The sequence below is a fragment of the Mesocricetus auratus genome, unplaced genomic scaffold, assembly GCF_017639785.1.
Source record: "Mesocricetus auratus isolate SY011 unplaced genomic scaffold, BCM_Maur_2.0 Super-Scaffold_100030, whole genome shotgun sequence".
In the NCBI taxonomy this organism is placed as follows: Eukaryota; Metazoa; Chordata; class Mammalia; order Rodentia; family Cricetidae; genus Mesocricetus; species Mesocricetus auratus.
The window spans coordinates 13438750-13452097 of NW_024429211.1; the positions used below are offsets into that span (position 1 = coordinate 13438750).

The window sequence follows — 13348 nt, forward strand, 5'->3', positions numbered from 1 at the left end:
ACAAGGTCTCAAACTTGTGGTCCCTTCCTGGGGATGAGCCCCACTGCTCCTGGGCCTGAGTCAGATAAGATCCCCTTCCTGTAAAATGGCGGGAGTGAACAACTACAGAGAAGGGGATTTCAGAGAGACATTGCTGCAAGTTTTCTGCTGCTTTTCACATCGAAGTTTTATCTGAGCGTTGATAGCAGCTGTCCTGGGGGGGCTGCTCAGAGCAGCGAACTTAAGTGGCCTGTGTGTCCCCAATTACTATTTTTGTCACTTCATCCACTAATTCCCAATAAGCTGGGTTTTAAAAAAAAAGCAAACTGCCTCAGATATTCTAGAAAGTGGAGCAGAAACTATCGGCCTCAATGACTCCGCTGGAAGAAATTGAGGTTACAGAACAGCTAGGGGTGGCTCGGTGCCTGAGGGTAAGGCCATCTCAGCATGTCCTGCCTCCCAGGGAGCAGGAGAATTCTCAGCCAGGAGAAAGCACTGCACATCTCGCTGAGACAGAACCAACATCTCTGGGGGCTCACACCCTCTCCAGAGAGAGGCAATGACACCTCTGGGATATGCCGGAGCATTAACTCCTTGAGGCTGTGTTGACACAGGTGAAAGCAGTGATTAATTGTCCCTGGTGAGCAGGAAGACACTGGGTCATCCCTTCCAAAAGGTGACCTTCTAGAATTTGGCTCTCCTATTCTGATAACCACTGGGAGCCACTTGAAAGTCCGCTGCCAGACAAGCCTCCCACCTTTGGTGGCCTGGGCTCACAAATGCTGTCCTAGAAATGTAAGTTAAATGCAATGAAATGAAAAGTTCTTTGCAAACGCAAAAGCACTATGCAATGTTAGCACCATTTGGGCGCAGTGTAAACATTTATTCCACACTTCACCCCCACCACCATCCAACCTTCTCACTCACTGGGGAGAAGACGGCAGGTCTGCAGTGCTAACTAAGCAGAAAGCCTTGAGAACACGCTTGACCTAACAATTAGGAAAGTGCTTCGTAAGGACAAGGCTCCCTGAAGTCAAGCCCAAGCTCATTAAGCATCAGTGCTGGGTTTCTAGAGAGCCCCATGTGAACGCTGTCATCTGCAGCAGCCACCAGCAGCAGCTGCAGGGCTGTGGGCTGCCTAATGAATCCCCTGCTCATGCCTGAAAGTTTAACAGGTACAGCCTTGACCAATGCAGCCTGGAGCTCTGACTCTGCTGTGAGCTTCCCACTGGAGCCTGTCTCAGCCATTGCCAACACACCTGAATACCCCATTTCCACCCATCCAAGTTCCTGACATAGCAAGGAGACAACGGCCCTGTACCTTGGTCAGCCACATTCTCAATGTTGACTTTGCGTTCGTTGGCCATGAAGCCGATGACAGAGAAGATGACGAACCCAGCAAAGATGCTAGTGGCACTGTTGGTGCAGGTTACAATTAATGTGTCCCTGGAAGGAAGAGACCAGAATTTGGTTAGGTGAACTCCACGGGCAAGAAAGGATGGGGAAGGACAAACGTGTGCTGCACATCTGTGTACCCATGAGCATGCGTGTTCACCTGCGGACTTGCCATCTGCCCGCGTAGATACTCACAAGGAACGAAGCAAGCAATCCTGAGTACAGGTTCCTTCCTGTCAATCCAAAATGCCTAAAAACTCAAGTGTTACTTTCCTAAACCAGCACAATGTCTAACTGTATTCTAATTAGCCCTCCTGATTTCCACAGATAAAAGAGTAGCTCTAACACCTCCTCCCCATTTGAGGAGACCACAGAGACCATTTGAGGAAGCCACAAAGAACAATTGACTACGAGGTGCCAGTCTCCATTCATCCCCCCAACTGACACTTCTGTGACACAACCTGCATACCCAAAGCTCAGAGACCGTCACAGAAGAGGGGGTAGAAAGATTGTCAGAGCCAGAGAGAACCAGGGTGTCTGCCGTGAGACAGTCTCTTCTGGCAACAAGAAGACACAGAGTGAAGGGAGGGGGTGGAGGGGTGCACTTGTGTAACATTCTCATAGAATTAATAAAGATGCTATATATTATATTATAACGACCCCACAAAGGACCTCTTGGGGGAAATGCTAGTGCCTTATGCTTGACAACAGGGTCACAACTACTTCACAGTGGCTAAACGCTCGCATCTCCCCCAAATTAGTCTGATGAAGCTCAATCCCCGGATTGTGACCCCTTTGGCAAACCTCTAACTCCAGATATACTTACAATATGATTCGTAACAGTAGCAAAATTTTAGTGGTGGAGTAGCAATGAAAATAATTTCATGATTGGGGGTCACCACAACACGAGGAACTGTATTAAAGGGTCATGGCATTAGGAAGGTTGGGAACCACTGTTCTAGAGCCTTCTGCTGATAACACAGTCAGGGTTCCCTGACTGCCCTAGGCTCAAATGTGAGGTTTCAGACAGATGCAGCATTGGGCTGCATTGAAATTCTGAATCCTGGTCCTCCTCCTTCTCTTCCTCCCCAGTTGGTAGCAACCACTTGCAATTTTGAGTGAAAGTACATTTCCTGTGATAGCTCCTATGACCTAATTGCTCATCTAAGATCACCATACCTGGTTGCTAGGACACTTCATGCATGACCTAAAATGACCCTGAGCAGTTCCCTTCCTCTCAGACTGCAATGTTGGCAATGATGTCATCTCTCTCTCTTTCGGGGCCTGGGAACACAGTGCAGGAAATTTCTGCAGCTCACTCAGCCTGGCACAAAGTGAGTGGGAAGAAATCATCTCCTGTGAGGCACACAGCAATGCTCTACCCTCTGATGCTCTTCAGACCAGTTGGTCTCCGAAGCTGTTGAGCAGTGTGATCAAAACTCTTCAAATGCCTGAGTCTGGCACCTGTCCTTCAAGGAATTATGGACTGAATTTTGTTCCCTGATTCTGGTACCTTGCTCTTGAATGATGACAGAGACTGCTGTTGCCTATTGAGTACCTACTTTTTTCGAAATACCCCTCTGGTAACTGCCTGCATCACCTCTTACCCACAAAACATCGTACTCCGTGACGTACAGGTGAGAAAACGGATGTCCAGAAGGTCACACCCTGCCTGCGCCTCGCATTTGTAGCACATGGCAAATGTCCCCTAGACCTGTGCCGCACCTTCCTCTTCACCAGGCTGTCTTTCCCATAAAACCCCCTGAAAAGTATTCACCAAGTAATCAGTGACCCTACTACACACATGGCTACCCCATGACTGTTTACATGAACTTCCACGGGACGCAGCCAGCCACAGTGACCTCTCCGGGACACACTACATCCTCTAGGTAGCAGTCTCCACTCAGTGGGGGTCAGCCGAGACGAAGGAGTTAGTGGCCAGGCATTGGCCAGTGGCTCCTCCTGAGCCCAAGGTGTGTCTCTAGCTCTGCCTTGGATGTCTGCTGAGGCTTCCTTTCGCCCCTTTCCCAGGTCTTCTCCCTCCGGTTCTCACGTCCACGCGTACCTGTAGCAGTTGTTGTGGAATTTGTTGTAAGAAGAAAGAGTGATGAGCCCTCCCCAGGCAGCAGACAGCGAGAAGAAAATCTGAGTGGCAGCATCCTTCCACACCTGGAGAGAAGGGAAACAGTCAGGTCACCGAGGGAGACTAGCATGTCACCTTCCCAAGTAAATCGGAGGTGATGGGGGCGGGGCTGAGCGCACAAATGGGACCTGTGCCTCTCTTGTGCCTGAGACCAAAGCAGAAGTTAGCTGGGAGATTCTAACGCTGTCTAATCAAAGCGATGGCTGGGATAATCTATCACAGAATTGTGTTTACATGTCCCACCACATCAAACCACACAAAATAGGACAGCCCTCTCACAAAGCACTTAACACACCGGAAGGATGATCTGTGGCAACAAAATACAGTTACGGATACAAAGCAAAAATCTGTTTTAATGGACAGTCCTATGTGTTATGACAATTGCTACTCAAAAGCTGAAATTCTTCTGAGCCCCCAGTCTCAGAAGAGTAGCAACAAAGTAGCCAGACTTCATGGGGCCACTTTCCTCCTGACCTTGGCTCTAAAGGGTGATTTTTGCCGGCCATGCTCACAAGGTTCCGGGTCACTCAAGCCTTTACACACTGGACCCATGCACTTCAATTTAATCTCATCTTGAAATTGTCCTTAAGTGGGGGTGGTGAGAAGACTTGGTAGTTAAAGTCACCTGTCACAACAGCTGAGGACCGGGACCAACGTGTCAGAATGAGAGAACAGACTCCCGAGACCTGTATACACACACACACACACACACACACACACACACACACACACAAATAAATGCAGAATAAAACTTTAACGCCCTTGAAATAATGCAAAGGTAGATTTCAGGCGTGAGGTTGGCAAAGCCCACATCCCCCCAGTACCCATTCTCCTTGCCTGCTCAGAAACAAAGCTATGATTGATTGATGGGAGGAAAAATCACCATGCTCTTAGTCTCTGGCCAAACGTGTGAAAAGAAATTAGTGTGTGGAGCCTCTGCAGTCTCTCCACTTTCAGAGGAAGAATGCTTCTCTCTACCTCCTCCCTTACTCCTTTGTGCTCTCTGGTGTGTTGACGCGGTGGCCGGTATACCAGAAGTTCTGGGGAAGCCAGTCACTAAGGAAGGTGAGGAGGGAAGGCCAGACTCTTCATCCCTCATGACACCAGAGAGCACTGAACTGTCCCATAACCAGCTACCATGAGAATGACACCAACTAGTATCTTGTTTACGCCGGCCACATCTGGAGACTTTGTGGTACACGCAGCCAAACCCAGCCCTTGCCTTGCATTTTTTTTGTTTGTTTGTTTTGGTTTTGGTTTTTTTTTTTTTTTTTTTTTTTTTTGGTTTTACGAGACAGGATTTCTCTGTATTGTTTTGGAGGCTATCGGTCCAGCCCGGCCTCGAACTCACAGAGATCTGCCTGCCTCTGCCTCCCGAGTGCTGGGATTAAAGGCGTGCACCACCACCGCCCAGCTTGCCGTGCATTTTTTAATGTACCCTAGGGAAGTGGAGTTCTCATGCAGGTGAGAAAATGCATCTGCAGTTACACAGTCACACCACGGGGAGTGGGTTTCGTAAGCATGTGCATGTTGTGTTTTTTTGTTTGTTTTTTGTTTTTTGTTTTTTTGTTGTTTTTTTTTTTTTTTTTTTTTTTTGGTTTTTCGAGACAGGGTTTCTCTGTATTGTTTTGGAGACTGTCCTGGAACTCGCTCAGTAGACCAGGCTGGCCTCGAACTCACAGAGATCCGCCTGCCTCTGCCTCCCGAGTGCTGGGATTAAAGGCGTGCGCCACCAACGCCCGGCAGTGCATGTTGTGTTTTTGAGAGCGTGATGTGCAAACACGGTGTGTGGGAAGCATTCAAAGGTGTCTGGAGCCTTTAAAATCCAAGATCTGCTCATGCTCTGATTTTCCATCCAGCGAGGCTCTACTTCCAACATGTTATAATTAGTAACAAATAAGTGGCATGGGGAGACCCAAAGCTATCGAAGAGCCCCCGTCTTCATTGGGGCCTGCACTGGGACTCCAGCAGCAGCAGAGCATGGCTTCGGAATCTGAAAGCCCTCAGCTGTCCCATAGTCACCTAGCACACCAAGGTCACCCAGACCTGAAGAGTAGGCATGGGGCTTCCCTGGGGGGGGGGCGGGGAGGCTGGCTTCTGCTCCACATCCAGGAGTGTGGCCCGTCCCTGGTGATCGCTCCACCCGCCCTCCACTTCCAGTCTGCTACAACCGTGAGCTCACCGTGGCATCCGTGAGTTTTTCCCACTTGGGCGTGATGAAGTACCAGATGCCAGCGCCAGCTCCAGGCAGGGTGACTCCTCGAATGAGGAGGATCACCAGCACGACATACGGGAACGTGGCTGTGAAGTACACCACCTGGAAGAGCAGAGGGATGGAGAGCTGGGTGAGCAGGTATCCCTGAGGGTATCACTGAGGTGAGGCGGCAGGGGACCTGCCACCCTGACACACCTGAGGGCACACATGCCCAACAGCGAGGTCCCCCTGGGCTCTCACAGCACTGGAGACCCACATGGGACACTGTCAGAGAATACAGGGCACTTCCTCTCCTTCCCTGCCAATCAAGCCTGGGAGATGTCACCCCGCCCAGCTACCAACTGATCAACAGTGAGAAAAGCCGCAGGCGGGGAGGGAACTTTGTGCTGTGTCCCCAAAATTCCTACCCCATCTCTCCTGGGGGACCCCAATTTCTCCATTACAGATAAATCATTTTGGCTTACACCATCCATCCTGGCCTACACAGACACCCTAGGTAAAATGGCTTCACTGGGTGAAGAGATTGTGATTCTAAAATTAGACACAGTTCTATTGGAATAACATCCCATCTCTGACACTAAGGTGTGATGCTGGGCGGGCCCCTAAGGCCTCTGAACCTCAGTTTATATAGCTGTAATATGGGCACAGAGTTATTGTCCTAAAACAATACTGGGAATTATACAAACTGCCATTTGGAAGCTCCAGTGCAGGGACTAACCACAAGAGGGTCAGTAAACACAGCTAAGTTCCACAGGCGTCCGTGGAGGGCTTCCTGCAACCTGGCCGCTGAGACAGATGCCAGCTGTGCAGAGAAGGGGTCATAATGGAGAGGACTCGGTGTCTGAATAGAGGCTGAGTCACTCGTAGGAGGCTCGTGGGCCTCGGGGGAAGTATGCAGTGCCCAGCCCGGGAGTGTCTGAAGGGTCCGTGGAGATGCGGCTCAAGCTGGGCCTTAGAGCACGCATGAAGGCCATCTCAAAGTAAGGAGAAGCAGCGGGGAGAGAGCAGGCGAGGCAGGGACACGAAAGAGATGCTCTGACCCCTCGCTGTAGGATGGCAGAAGGCCAAGACCAAGGGTGGAGAGAGGGAAAGCTAGAGGCACCAGAGGAGATCAGAGCACAGAAGGCCCAGAGTGTGAACAGGTAGTCGTGGCTTCTGGAAGGGAGGGACTGAGCAAAGGGACATCTGGAGGAGACCTTAGCAGAACACTGGGATGCGTCGAGTGAGGGTTACGTCGGTGGTACTTTCCTACCTGTAAATCAAGCCTGGGGTGAAGGAAGGACCTGAGGTTGAGACTTGGGAGGTGGGGCAGCCGGGGAGTGAACTGTGCCTGCTCAGCTCCACAGGGGCCAGAGTTCAAATCCTGACTCCTCCGCTTATGAGCTGTGTCACTTTGGGAAGTGGTTCGACTTCTCTGGACATAAGCGTCAGTACCTGCGGGTGGTAGCAACTACATGTCCCTCTCAGGGTGCTGCAGGAGCAACAGGAGGTCATCAAAAGACACCAGGCTTCAGAAGGTGCCACTAGCAGGGGCCCGCAGGCGAGCGTGAGTGTCTCCTGAAACTCATACCGCAGGCACTCCCCCCCCCACTCTGTCCATAGCCCCACGTGTAGGTGGTTCAGTCCCTTGGCTGGTGGTGAACTGAGAGGGTTATGTTCGGCTTACGCCTTGGATGTGAGCAGGGAGAGGGCGGGGACTTCCGGCATTGCCGCTCGCCTGGTCAGGTGGGCTGTGGCACGCACACCCGCTTCATACGGACTGTCGGGACTAAATGTGAGCAGTAACGGATCATGCTTGGCAGGAGAGACAACCACTGGCCTGGCCCTTGCTGGCATCCTCCTCACAGCAAGAGCCCCGCTCAGACAGCTAACTCGGTTAGCTTGGCTGTGCTGCTTTGCCGCTGGTAGAGAGCAGCCTCAGGGGCCAGGTGGTCTGCCTGAAACCTTCCGGCCCTTTCGGCTGCCTACTAATCACCTGGGGAGCTCTACCGGTTCAAAGGTGGTGTCTCTAGAGAGCCAACTTCTTCTCCTCAGGTCCTGCACTAGAGGAACAACGGAGCTCACATCACCTCGGGGAAAGAGCTCATCTCTGTTGGCCAGGGCAGTGCTTGCAGGACCTGCACCGGAAAGGGGCCAGTCACACATAAGCCCCTCAAGTCCCACATACTCTCTGGCTCCCAAATAACCGTCTTTGATTTATGTCAGCACAACCCAGGGCAGGATGAGAAACTGCAGTTCATTATTCCTGCTGGCAGTTCTCATTTCGAGGAAGAAAAGAAAAAGAAAAACCTTCATTGATACTTGATTGGAAACCTTCCTCAGTGAAAGAAAAGCAGTTGTCAGTGGCAAGCTTACTGGCTCCAGAGGGCTTTTAACTTCCTCTTCCCCAAAGACTACAAAATCCAGCCCCAAAGATTAAATTCCAACCCCTGGAAAGAGCTAGCAATAAAGCCACCCCAACAAAAGCACAGACGAGTGGGGTTTAAAAGAGTCTTAGAGGCCAGGTGTGTGGTGCCCGCTCAGAGGCAGCACATAGGCGGTAGAGACAGCCAGATGTCTATGAGTTCAAGGCTCGCTGGTCTATATGACAAGTTCCAGGACAGTCGGGGCTGCACAGTGATGCCTGGCCTCAGAAAGCAAACAAGCAAAACAATACAAAAAAAAAAAAACACACCTCACAGAATATTTATTTTAGTCCTAGATTTTGCCAACGAGCACGATAAGGCCCTAATGCACCCTGGGACTTTCCAAAACTACGATGACAGAGAGAATTGAGACGGGCTGGGGGACCCGGTACCCTGATGCCTCGTGGAAACGGGGACTCATGGTTCCTTAACAAAGAGAAAGCCATGTAGATCCTAGGCTTAGCAGTGCACTAGACTCCATGTTCAGATGCCCCTGCTGCCACTTACAGACTGTGACAGCAGGCAGCTGGCTGAGCGCGGCCTGTCTGTAGACGGGACTCAGTGGACCCATGCAGCAGGTGCTGTGATGCAAGCGGAGAAGTCAGAGGTGAGTCCGGGTGGAGAAGAGACTCCACTTCATCTTGACTTAAGGTCAGAGAGGTCAAGCCCACTATGCTCTCTCAAGGTTAAACAACAGGATATTTGGCTTAAGAAGTAACTAATGGATGTCTTACTCTAACAACAGAATATTCAGCCTAAGGTGTGGCTGTTGTCCATCTTCCCTTGACAACAGGATACTTGGTCTAAATGTGTGGTTACTTGATATTTTGGGTACTGAGAAGATAATTACGCTTGCTTGCTCTCCTATCTTGGTAAGGAAGTCTCTTCGCCTTCCCCCGCTTTTGATTGGGGTATTGTAAAGACTGCGTGTAATAAACTCGAGGCTTTTTCCCCAGTATTCACTGGACTGCCCTCTCGATTCCATCTTGTGTCTCTGTCTTTTCTTTAGTATCTATAATTTTTATCTGCCATTTCTTTTTTAATTATTTAATGTATACAGTGTTCTACCTGCATAGATGGTTGTGAGCTACTATGTGATTGCTGGGAATTGAACTCGGGTCCTCTGGAAGAGCAGCCAGGGCTCTTAACCAATGAGCCATCTCTCCAGCCCTACCTGCCATTTCTTAATCCACACTCCCCCTCTCAGGAATGAACAAGGCAATGACAGTGGTGCCCCACACAGAGCTCTCCACAAGATGCCCACTCTTCCTGCTTCCCCAGTGAAGCCATTTTTCTGAGATGCCTAAGGGGATGGCCCATTCGTCCATCAGGCATTTATAACGAAGTGAAAGTCTTGCACTCATGAAGTCCTGGCCATCCACCATGCATGCATTCTTACTCCCTTGTGGAAATCTACAGGGGTAGGCTGTCATCCCCAGGTGGGATTAGGACACAGGTTCCCAAGGTTGACTGGCTTGTCCAAAGTCACATAGTAGGAAGTGATTAGTCTTTCCAGTGGACCATGATGAGGCCTGTGGGACTATGGCTGAGCAGACACTTGGCTAATTGTGCTTAGCATCCTCAGAGAAGATGGTGCCTGCCATTAGCTCAGGTCCAAGTCATGGGGGGCAAGGACATCAGGAAGCCTCGGGCCAACCTAGATATGGCTGTGTGGTCCCTTCAGCATCCTCTGTCTTCCTATAGCCCTAGTGCTCATCCTGAATCAGTGGGGTCCTGAGGTTTCAATCCCAGCTCCCAGATGGGAAAATTGACTTAGAGAATGCATGGGCCCTGCTGAAAGCTCCTTCAGCAAGTGCTCAGACAGAACTAGAAGGCCTTAAACACCTCCCAGCTCAACAACTTTCACCTTCGAACTGAGAAAACAGAAGTCCTCTGAAACAGCTAAGATGAGAAAACTGGCTTTTTATTTGTTGGGGTAGAGGATAAAAGCAGAGCAAATCAAAAGCTCTACCAAGTTTCACATCTCAGGCGGAGACAACAAAACAAACACCATGGGGGCCTCCAGGGGCTTGGAAGCCTGTAGGAGGAAAGACCCTGCCTCAAAAAAAAAAAAAAAAAAGCAATAGAGGAGGAGAGGAAGGAAAGGAGTTCAGATAAAGCCAAGTTCTTACTTTTCCTGACGTCTTAATTCCTTTGGCCAGCGATGCGTACACAATCACCCAAGCCAGGAAGAGGCAGAAGGCCAAGGGCCACCTGATCTCACCCGGATACTCAATCCCTGCAGAAATCTTCAGCACAAAGTACCTAAGGACCAGATAGAGACATAAGAAGGAGGAAAGGGAAGGAGGGGGAAGGAGGGGAAATGAGGGTCTGTGGCCTTCAAGCTCCCATCTGGGCATCAGAACCAGGAGGTATGAACACACCCAGCCCCTCCCACAGCCTCCAGCCGTAAACCTCATCAGGCCTCAGGCAGACTAGAGGGACTGGAGGGCTGGCTCTTGTCCTCAGCTGGCTGCTGAGCACTGCTGAGCACTTGTAACTGGGAGCTGGGACGCCGCGTGTGGTCAGTGGATGGATTCTGTGTCAGACAGTTGGCACACCATCTGGAGGGAGTTGTCACACCAAGAGGCCTGGGGACACGGCTCTGCTCTTAGCGCACTTGTCCAGCATGCACGCAGCCCTGGCTTTGAGCCGCACGCCTGCAGTCTCGGGGAGGCTGGGGCAGAAGAGCAGGAATTCAAGGGTATCCTCAGCTACACACAAGTTCAAGCCCAGGCTGGGCTACATGTGACCTTCTCTCATCAAAGAAAAATGAGAGATGGAAAGTGGGGGCTGGGAGTCTGCTCCATGGTTTAGAGCGCTGACTCCACAGTCCTGAGGGCAGGGGTTTGGACCCCAGAGCCCATGTGATGAGCCCAGCAGTCCACAGACACTCAGAACTCCAGACCTGAGAGACCTATATGTCCCCTGCTAGCCTCTGCCCAAGTATCTATATCCATACAGGCATACACTCACACAACCACATTAACACACACTCTATCTGTCTATCTGTCTGTCTATCTATCTATCTATCTATCTATCTATCTTGTTAAAGAAGAAGAAGAAGAAAGTCTAAACAGTCAAGAATGATGCCTGGCTTTTCTGTACCATCCCACACTTCATGAGTGAGCATTCAGGCAGTATTACACTTCTCAGCTTTAGAAACTAGGAATGGCAGAAAGCAGGGCCTCCAAATGCACCTCTGCACCATAGATCAAGTTGCACTACACACGCCCCAGGGCTGGCCTTGGCTAAAATGTGAAAGTGCAGTGCGTACTGTGGAGTGCTCGCCTGGCATACATGCAGTCCTGGTTTTAATCCCCAGTGCAGCATGAACAGGTCATGGCAGTGAGCGCCTGTAATCCCAGCACTTGGGAGGCGGGAGGATCCGGAGTGCCTTTATCCGAGATGGACTCACAGAGAGTTCGAGACCAGGCCACTGGAGACTCCAACAGCACTGGCTCATGTCACCTCAGAACAGATCGGCTAGAGCCAGGCACCCTGGCCTCCTGGCACATGGCGGCCACCGGTTCGTTTGCCTCAGCCCAGCACTCTCCGTTGTCTTGTTATCCCCCTCGTGTACAGCCCCGCCCACACCAGACTGCGTCTGGACTCAGGATCTCAGCTTAGCTGGACTCAGCCCCAGACAGACTGAGGCAAGAGCATTCCTCTGAGTTCAAAGTCAGCCTGCACTACCTGGTGAGTCCCAAGCCAGCCAGGGCTACAGAGGGAGTCCCTTTCTGGGAAGAAATGGAGGAAGGAAAAAGGAAAGGAAGGAAGGAAGCAAGCAAGGAAGGAAGGGAGGGAGGGAGGGAGGGAGGGAGGGAGGGAGGGAGGGAGGGGAGAAGGAAGGAAGGAAGGGAGGGAGGGAGGGAGGGAGGGAGAGAGGGAGGGAGGGAGGAGGGAAGGAGGGAGGGAGGGAGGGAGGGAGGGAGGGGAGAAGGAGGGAGGGAGGGAGACAGGGAGGGAGAGAGGGGGGGCTGGCTGTTTCCTCATTTCAACTAAAGCCTGCGCCTGGCTTGTTTTCTTTGGACTTCTCCTTCCTGGAGGTCAAGTTGGGGAGGGACAGGATGACCTGGCTGGCAGACATCTGCTTGGATCACGTGAGTCAAGGTTAGACCTCTTCTCTCCTCAGCCCGATGGACTGCCATCTTGTCTACACCCTGTCATCATTTAGTAGCTCCTCACATCCAGGCCTGAGGGCACAGCAGGTGGCTTCTGGAAGCCCAACCAGGACACAATCCCCGCTCCGATCCTTGGCATCAGCAAGGAGGGTGCAAGACGGAGGCCACCCGCCCCTCCCACCTCACAGCTCTGGTCTGCAAGCATCAATCGCCTCTAGGCTTACTTGAAGTACTCTTCACTCCCGCTGACGAATGTCTTATTGGCCTGGCTGGTGAAGTTCACCATTGTCAAGTTCGGATAGGCAGTCATGCAGAAAGTTGAGTTCTTGATCTGTATTTTGGGGTGCTCACTGACAACACAGGAATCTGTTCAGGAGAGAGCAGAGTAGAAACAATGAGGTTTGTGTGGAGAATAGACAGGGTCTCTCTCTCTCTCTCTCTCTCTCTCTCTCTCTCTCTCTCTCTCTCTCTCTCTCTCTCTGTCTCTCTCTCCAGAGCACTTTTCCCACCCCATGTCCTCCAGCCCTGCAATACCTTGTACTAATAACTAAAACCCACATTCACAGAGCACCGGAATCTTTAAAGTGAGAAGCTGGGGCTTTAACCCAGTAAAGGCAGAAGGATCTCTGTGAGTGAGTTCCAGACCAGTCTGATCTATGTAGTGAGTTCCAGGCCATCCAGGCCAATACAGAAAGCAAGACCCTGCCTCCAAAACACTAAGTAACCAACTAATTTTTTAAGTAAAGATGTGGTCTTTTCAAAGGTCAGTAACTCTAACTGAAGTCCCGTAGGTAATGAGAAAGAGATCGAAATTCAAACCCAGATCCTTAGGCCACTCCAGAAGACGTGTGAATTATGTAAATCAACTTCAGCAGTGGTGAGTGTACAAGACACAGCTCCCTTTTTGTTGTTTGGTTTCTTTGTTTTTCTAGACAGGGTTTCTCTTTGTAGCCCTGGCTGTCTTGGAACACACTCTGTAGACCAGACTGGTCTTGAACTCACAGAGATCCTCCTGCCTCTGTCTCCCGAGTGCTGGAATTAAAGGCATGCACCACCAATGCCAGGAGACAGCTCTGTAAGTGCTATT

The 13348-nt window shown here is 50.9% G+C and overlaps 1 protein-coding gene across 1 annotated transcript in view; it reads right to left on the reverse strand.

Annotated features, from left to right (window-relative positions):
- The window catches only part of Slc6a5 (solute carrier family 6 member 5), a 55882-nt gene that overhangs the window by 24649 nt on the left and 17885 nt on the right, over nucleotides 1-13348 (reverse strand). Inside the window, 5 exon segments of the mRNA XM_013122862.3 lie at nucleotides 1301-1425; nucleotides 3440-3543; nucleotides 5700-5834; nucleotides 10270-10402; nucleotides 12486-12627. Of these exon segments, the coding sequence (XP_012978316.2) occupies nucleotides 1301-1425; nucleotides 3440-3543; nucleotides 5700-5834; nucleotides 10270-10402; nucleotides 12486-12627 (639 nt within the window).